The sequence below is a fragment of the Frankliniella occidentalis genome, unplaced genomic scaffold (assembly GCF_000697945.3).
Source record: "Frankliniella occidentalis isolate FOCC.00 unplaced genomic scaffold, Focc_3.1 Scaffold145, whole genome shotgun sequence".
Taxonomy (NCBI): Eukaryota; Metazoa; Arthropoda; class Insecta; order Thysanoptera; family Thripidae; genus Frankliniella; species Frankliniella occidentalis.
In genome coordinates this window covers 410,985-419,437 of record NW_026267272.1, presented here as the reverse complement: position 1 = coordinate 419,437, position 8,453 = coordinate 410,985, and the positions used below count along the sequence as shown (strand labels likewise).

The following is an 8,453-nucleotide window of genomic DNA, read 5'->3' as shown; positions in this document are numbered from 1 at the left end:
CAACTTTTCTTCATGAATGGAGCGGAGTGGAGCCCCCTGCCCCCCTCTCGGCCACCCCGCCCCGCCGAGGGGAAGGAGTGGGGGCAGTGCCTGGTTGCCGGTTGGCGGGGCGTGGCGGAGCGTAGTAGGGGCGTGCGCGTCGCCTACCAGGTACCAGTACTCGAAGCGCGCGCCCCCGTCGGGCCGTGGAGGTGGCGCGGCGAGGGGCCGCGGCGCGGGCACGACGGGGCACGACGGGGCCGGGGACGAGCGAGGGGGAGGACGCCGACGAGTCCTCGCACCCCCGGGTCACACAGTCGGGGGACCCATTGCGGTAGGACGGGCGGGCTCCCTCCCTGCCCACGCTTCCACCTTCCACCCCCGTCATAGGGAACCCGTTGCGGTAGGACGGGCCGGCTCGATCGCGGTCCCATATTTCATGGCCGGTCCTGAGACCTCGCGGCGGGGCGTGGCGGGGCGTGACGGGCCCCGCGGATGCCCACCGCGCTGCCCCACCCACCCGGGCCGACCGCTTTTCTAGCAAGTTGAATCGGAATTTCCTGAATGAGTAGCCATCCGCGTGATATTTCAGAGAAGCGGACTTGACCGGAGGAGGAGTGTAGAAGGAATTCTTGTGGCGTAGCTATCGCGGTCAGGTCGCTTCGGCTCGAGGGCAGCGCAGCGCGGCAGGCTGTTGGGTTTTTCGCCGCGAGGCGCGGCGGGGCAGGGCGGGGCTGGGCGGCGTCGGCCCACTAAATCTTGTCCGGCCGTCACCGCTCCCCAGTGATTCATTTGCTTCATTAATTGAGTTGCTATTCGCAAGGAGGCGAAGGGCCCGGGGCGAGGCGGTGTTTTGACACCCCGGTGCGGCGGGCGCGGTGGGCGCGGCGCGCTGGTCCACGGCTGCCCACAGGGGCTGGTCCGGGGCCAAGGGCTCGCTGCTGGTCCATGGCAGTCCAGTATGGCAGGGTCACGGCAGTTCGTGGGCTGTCCATCATGGTAAAGCCTCCAGCTCAGCTCCTCTTTCTTCTAGTCGCTGTCTGCATTCACCACGTGTTGTGTACAGTCCGCGATGACCGACTCGTAGGTGTGCCGCTGTGCGCGGCGTGGTCTCTTGCACCGGGCTGTACGTACAGTACTCAGTCTGCTGACATTTCGCCCAGCCACTGCACGCGCGGTCGATATGGCAGCTTTCCAGCGATTCTGATTTTGCGGAAACGCGTCCTGTTTGCTGCCCGGCCGCGCCCCGGCCATTAAGGTACGGCGATATGTCACTTTTTGAGATATCGATATATCGATCGATCGGCTCGGGCTGTAAAGTGTTCTACAAGGGAATATAAGCCCTTGTCTACCAAAACTTTTTTTGGACTGACGGGAAAGAATTTATGTCACGAGTCCGTCAGCTCCGCGTTCTTTCCTTTGGTCATACTGTACCGGATGCATGCGTGCGGGCGGGCTTGCCTATCGTCGCTCACCTAGGCGCCTTACGGCCGCACGCCTGCATCCAGTACAGTATAACCAGAGGAAAGAACGACGTGGCCGAGGGCGTGGCACATCTTCGGATGCTTTTTACGGATAGTAGATTGCATTCCGGGAAGATTTTCACACACACACACACACACACACACACACACAACTGCAACTGAAAGGCTTGAATTGAAAAAATCACTTTTTTTGACTTTTCACCACTTTTCACCCATAAAATTTCTATAACTCCATTCAAAACTTCAAGGCCATCACTGGAAAAACAAAGGTGTGATATCCTACCTTTCCAGGGGCGTTAAACTCGTTTTTGGGGTGCTACAGAGTATATTTTCAGTTTCTTCAGAATATTTTCTATAGGAGCAAGCCAATCACATTTTGAGATTAACTATCGCATTCCTCGCAAAATTCCGCGTCTAACGAGCCTACATGTAATAGGGTTCAGATAAGCGGCCAGCAAATGAAAAGCAAGTCAAAAAGTACAAAAATTGAAATCAATCTATGCCATTTTTAAACAGAACCCCATCATATGTAGGCTCGTTTGACGCGGAATTTCGCGTAGATTACGAAAATAGGTTTCAGAATCCAATTCTGTCCTATGGATAAGAAATATTTCGAAAAAACATAAATTGTAATGCCTTTGGAGCTTTAACGCCTTTTAAAGGTAGGATATCCTACCTTTGTTTTACCAGTGATTTTTAAAGACCACAAGATGCATCAATCAAAAAGGTTGTTTTATTCAACAAGTTGTCGAAATTCACATTTTGCTGTACCTTACCGTCCAAAGAAGCCTCCAAAGAGGCCTCCGCTACGAGCCCTGGATACCGGTTCACATCGGATCGCGTCTAATTGATTGATCTCCGAGCAGGTGCATAGGTCCGATCCTATCGCTTACGTCAGCAGCCGCGGTCCTCCTCGGGTCGGGGCGCCAACAACGCCAACATTTCGGTCAGCAAGTGGCGCGAGAAAGGAGGGGGGGGGGTGACCGCGGGGAATGCAGTGGTCTGCCTTCCTTGGCGGGACCCTCAAATGTGACAGAGTGCGTTCCTTCGGTTCCTTCTCTGCGCGACCACTGTGAAAAATATCCTCGTAAATTTACGACATTTGTTGTAATTTTGATTTACAACATGAGTCGTAAATTTACAACATCCCATTCATGCTCGTCGGTCAATTCTAAGTCGATAGGGAGTGCTTAAAAATTTACTTTTTCAATTTACAATTTAAATTGTAATTTTACGACTTTCACCATGGAAAATTTTCCTGTAACCCTTACGACTATTTTTCACAGTGACGCCGCGTATTTCTATGTAGTCAATCCATTTTAGAAAGCCATAAAATTTGTTCCTGGTTCGGCCTTAAAGAAAGAACATTTTGTTGCTTACCGTTCGACACCGTCCTTTGGCCCAACGACATGTAGAATGAAGGTCGCCCAAGAACACTTACTTAACCGTAAGACCAAGCACTACACAGTTTTGAACTTCGGCTAGGGTTATCACGACCGCTTGCCTGTTCCTAGTGAACTGGAGCCACCCGTTGTTCTCGGGTCACCCAGTCATAGGCCCCGATCAGCCCAAAAGGGTCAACCTGTGCGCCCCCAGCTAGCGATAATACTGCTGGTCCGGCTGAGAGTTCGCGACTCGCGACAGCCTGCCGCACCGACATCTCCGCGGTCGCCCTCTGCACTCTGTTGTACCTTGCCAGGATACGGTTTGACAACGAAATGTTTTGGACCCAGTCACTAAATGTCGTCAGGCCCGCCAACATTTCGAGCTGATGAAAATGTCCTTGGTGCAATGTATTGTTCTTTTTCAGTGTGGCCGCTGCACGTGTGCAATATGCGCATCCTTTTCCCCTTGACTAAGAACTTTGCAATCTGTGTTGTAGGCCGCATGTACGGCGTGCTGAGCCGGCGCCACGGCCGCGTCCTGGCCGGCGACATGGCCGAGGGCTCCGGGGCCACGTTCAACGTGACGGCGGTCCTGCCCGTCGTCGAGAGCTTCGACTTTGCCCCTGAGATCCGCAAGCAGACCTCTGGCCTGGCCAGTCCGCAGCTCGTCTTCAGCCACTGGGAGGTGAGTAGTTACATCCACGTAGTACGTTAATACCATTCTCCCGAGCACTGTCGTCCGCATGGAAACTCCCGCCGCGTCGAGGCTTCCGATGAATTCCTCGGGTCAGGGAGGGCGAAGAAAGTGCATGCACCCCGGGCCTCTCTGGTGCGGAGAGCGCACACGGCAAGCCGGTGGCTGGTGGAAAACATCAGGAGAAAATGATTGTTCCCGGTACGGGTCCTTGTTGCGGGCTTCAAGGAAATCGGGGGATGACGTCCTCGTCATTATGGGCGGGCCCACGCCGCTGCACTGCCGTCGTGGTGGTGGTGGTAGTGGAGGTGGTGTACAAGGCCTGCAGGGGGTGGCGTTCGTTAGGCCGGCTCGCTATCCTGCTGGCCATCGCATCCTGCTGCAGCAGGGGCGGCCGGCGGCAGGCCGGGGGCAGGGCCTGACTGACTTACGATCGAGCGGCCTGACTTATGCGTTGGGGCCGCCCTGCCCTGCGATAGCTGCTGTGCCTCCGCCCTAGGCACCATCCCCCCCTCCCCTCCTGGCCCACAATTACCCCCCCCCCCACACCTTTTCCCTCCTCTTACCACTTTTTATTTTTCTTTCCACTGTAACCCCCTCTGCCCCAAACCCTCTCCTGTCCGCCTGCCTGCCTGGGCTGCTCATTTTGCAAGCGTTATTTATCCATACACGCGAAAGTATGTATGTAGTACATTGTGTGTGTGCGCGTGTGCGTGTGTGTGTCGGTTAGAACACTCGCATTTTGTCGAAATATCTGGTGTGATTTTTGCGCTCGTTTTCTCCTGGTTTTCCCGTTTTATCCATGATCTTTTGTCTCTAAATAACACACACGCGGGTAAGCGCTTTGCCTCTGTCTGGTTATTTTTTCATGTGGCGCCAAAATAAATCCCTCCTCCCTCCCACCTCCCCCCCACCCCCCACTTCCAATCTCTTTCTCTCTTTCTTATGCTTTATTGCCGTATAATTGGGAGTATCGATTCCCCCGAGCCAAGCTACCGAAAGCAATCACGACTTGTGCTGCTGCCCCTCCTGGACCGGAGGCGCCCGGGCGGGAGCGTTCCGGAGGCGGAGCAGGCCGGAGCGGGCCGTCCGGAATGAGGTGGAACATTCCCCATTACCAAAACTCCTCTAATAAATCGCAAGCTTGCGGGGCAGGTCGAGTCGTCCTAGCGCCGGAAACCGTCGAGCCCGGAGCTTGTGCGAAGAGGCCGCGCGCCTGTCCTGCACCACCCTTACCTTACTGATCAGATCTGCCGAGGCCCGTGAAAAAGCGGGGGAGGGGCGGGGGAATCACATTTGGGTCCCGCGGCAACCCTCTCTCTCTGCTGTTCTCTGGGGGCTATGAATGGACGTGTATAGATGGGTTTTGGAGATACAGTATTGTGTTGAGAATTCTAAGAGTGACACCCAAAAGAGCAGAGGCCTGTTCTGCTTGACTAAAAACAAGCACATCTCTTTGCGCCAACAAGAAGCTCTTTTCGGTGCACGTAACACAAAATTGAAATCCACGCGGAGTCCAAAATGTGATGCCAGCAGACAGTTTCTAGCTCCTGCGGAACCGTCCCCCGTGCCCAGTACAGTACATACTCTAAACAAGTTGCTTGCATAGCTCAACTCTGGTGTGTTTCGTATGAAATTCATCCGATGCGACGCTGGTCCTGGAAGGCCGGTCGGCTGGCCGCCGCTGGCCCGAGCTGGCGTAAGGCCTTTCTGTGCCCAGTAGCAGGTGGCTGTACCGCAGACGGCCACATCCGGTCATAATGGTACCATGATGGTACTCAGCCAGAACCAGCAGTGCACCGCTGCCCGCCGCTACTGTTGCTGCAGCTGTAGCGTACAGTAAAAAAGAGAAGAAGAAGAAGAAGAAGAAGAAGAAGAAGAAGAAGAAGAAGAAGAAGAAGAAGAAGAAGAAGAAGAAGAAGAAGAAGAAGAAAGGGAGAATAAGGAACGATGTCCAGCCGAGTCCAGTCCGAACCGTGAAGTCGAGTGAAGTGGCGATCCTTGTCCCCGGCCCGGCACGAGGGGGCCATAGGCCGGACGAAGGACATAATCCAATACCTTGTGCACTCCATGGCTAGCCCCCCCCCCCTCTCTCTCTCTCACACACACTCTCTTACTTCGGTTTAGTTCGACATCATGCCTTCCACTTAATTCTTCATCCGAGGTGTCTTCAGCCTCTTCAGCTCTCCGAATCCCACTTCACTTCTACACCACCCCCACATCACCTACAAAGTCCATCTTTGCCCGATCTTGCCCACTCACCCACTCCACTTTACACATCATTCGAGTTACTCTTCAGCTCTCCAAATCCCACTTGCCCCCACTTCACCTCCATAAAGTCCACCTTATGGCCTTATACAGTATGGTACCCATCCACGCCACTCGCCGCCCCGCGCGCCAGCTTCCTGTCCCCCCGCGCCTCCACTTCACACCCTTCTCGTTAGCGGCGCGGCGCGTCATCGAAGAAAGGTGCGCGGCGATTTACAACTCGTCTGAACGATTTTACAGCCGGCCATTCTCACCGCAAGTGTCCATTTCCTTCCACACCGAGCCACGCCACGCACTGCGCGCGAGTAGGAAATAATAATAATAAAAAAGATAGAAAACCTTCTGATCCAGACATTCCTCTACGAACGACCACAAACCCGTATGGCTGCGGTCCAGTCGGTGGGCGGGGAGGGGGGGGGGAGATCACCGCGGCGCGAAGGATCTGCCGAGGACTGTCAAGGAGGGCCCACCCCGCGCTTTCGTCCAAGCCCCGCGGCCGCCTCACACGTGTGTCCTGCGTGCTCGCGCTGTCCTGCCCGCGAGGTGTTGGCGCCAGAATTTTTTCCTCAATCGCTGGGTGCTTGTAGTAGTGCTTGTATGTACGGGGAGCGAGCCGGGGCGGGGTAGGGCCGTCTGCACCGCCTGGCTGATGTAGGCGGGGGCCTGGCGGGGGCTGCGGGGGCTCGGAGCCCGGCTGGGGCCTCAATGAACTTCCCCGAACAATGGCTTTAGTCGACGAGACAAGCTACCGGCGTACACGCCGCGTGTACGCACACACGCATACACGTGTAGACGCACGCACACACACACAGGCGCACAGGGCTCGCGTCCATGTACACGCACATATGCAAGGTAAAACCTTTAAAGTAACAGTGTATATTATTAGTATCCTGGGGCGTGATTTGTAAAGGGCCTGCTCTGCTGAGGCCTAAAACCTTATCTAAGCCGTCCCATCGGGGGCCCCTACCTGCAGGGCGGGGCGTGGCGGGGCTTGTCGGGGCGAGGCGAGGCGGGGCGGGGTGGGGCGGGGCGGGGACCAGTATCCAAGACCAGTAGCCCGACGGCCCGGCCCGGGCTGCAGTCCGTGAGCCACCCCGCCCCGCCGCCGTACGTCACGTGAGCACCGCATATTTTATACCCGCTCTATAAATCGTTTATTTTTTTTTCGGACCGGCTGCTTGGGGGGAGGAGAGCGGGCTCAAGTCGGGGCTGTGGACCTGGCGTCACTCTGCTGCCCCGCCCTTCCCCGCCCTCCAACGAGCGCGCCATAGGCAGCTGCGAGGTGACCAAACTCGCGGTTGTTGTTGATCTGCCACCGCATTAGGTCCCCCTGCACGGCGTGGTTGCTCGCGTGGCGCGGCCTGGCCGTGCCCCGGCGTAGCGTGAAGGTTCGGGAGGTTCTCTTACCCCGATGCTCTTTTCTTTTTATTTCACCCTCATTGACCCAGACGAAAATAGACTTCCCCTCCCTCCCCCCAACCGTGAGCCTGATCGACACCGTGGGGCTGTAATTTAAAACCTACTCGGTACGATTTCTCTCGCTCTTGCTCTCTTGCTCCCCTTCTCTCTCCCTCTCTGTCTCCCTCGTCTTCTGTCTCTCTCGCGTTTGAGTTTTGCTGCGGATAATCACGAGGAGGAGAAGAAGGTGGAGTAGAAGGAGGAGGAAGGGAGGTTGGCTGAAGGTAGGTGAGGTGAGGGGAAAGAGCCAGTTGCAGAAAAAAGAGAAGGAACTCAACAGCCTGCCAGGCTTTTACTTTGTGCGTAATCTGGTGTTGGGGTCGGTGGTCCTGCCTGGGCCGGGCAAGGCGTAGCCCTGGCGTAGCCCGAGTGTGTGGAGGTGGAGGGGGAGTGGAGGGATGGGACCGGAAGCGGCAGGTGTCAGCCTCTGCGCCAATCACCTGCCGCTGCTGAGGTTGCCACTGCCGCTCAAGTCTCCTGAGGAATCTCGATCGTCCGAGGGGGCTACCTGAAGGTTTCGGAACGCAAAGACTCTTGTAGATTGTTTTCAGAAATTAGCAAACGGACCTTTTTGTAAAAAAATGGTAAGCACACTAAAATACATAGAAACTGATGTGTATTACGCACCCCTTCCTGCGAAAGAAAGATATGAAAACATTAATAAACCTTCTCACTTCTTTTTGGTTTTGGTGTGTCCCACTGTCCCACCCTGCGACCATGGCGCTTATGACCCTGCTAATACTGCTTTGTTCACTGTCCACTGCCTAGCAGTCTTGTTCTATGTCCACTCTGCTGGGTGCCATGCGGTCTTAGTTCCTAGGAAAGACGATGGATCGTGCTGCTAGGTCCTACCTTGTCCCCGCGGGTGCCGATAGTCCCACCCTGTCCACTCCTCCGCCGGGTGCGGCGGGGGGTAGCTGTCACCCTGTCCACTCCCCCGCCAGCCGCCACTCCACGCGGGGCCCGCGCAGCCCGACCTTGGCCTGTGGGGGAGGGAGGGGGGGAGAAGCAGCCGTCGGTCGCGAGCCACCTGTCGCGTGGAGACCCCTCCTCCCTCCTCCCCCTGCAACCTCAGTCCCTTCCACCCCAGCCCCGGGGCCCCCGCACCCCCGCCGCCTGCTGGCCCGACCCTCCGACCGTGGGAACCAGTGTGAACAGAGCCCGGCTCACTTCCGCCCCGTGCCC

The 8,453-nt window shown here is 56.4% G+C and overlaps 1 protein-coding gene across 2 annotated transcripts in view; it reads left to right on the top strand.

Annotated features, from left to right (window-relative positions):
- LOC113212506 (elongation factor-like GTPase 1) overlaps positions 1-8,453 on the top strand; it is a 111,757-nt gene that overhangs the window by 97,835 nt on the left and 5,469 nt on the right. Inside the window, exon 18 of one of the 2 annotated variants that reach the window (XR_008011550.1) lies at positions 3,346-3,491. Coding sequence is in view for 1 of the 2 variants with exons in the window: in XM_026431229.2 (XP_026287014.1) it covers positions 3,346-3,533 (188 nt within the window). In the remaining variant the exon portion in view is untranslated. Of the gene's footprint in view, positions 1-3,345; positions 3,534-8,453 lie in introns of those variants that run through there. The other variant, XM_026431229.2, reaches the window with a different exon arrangement.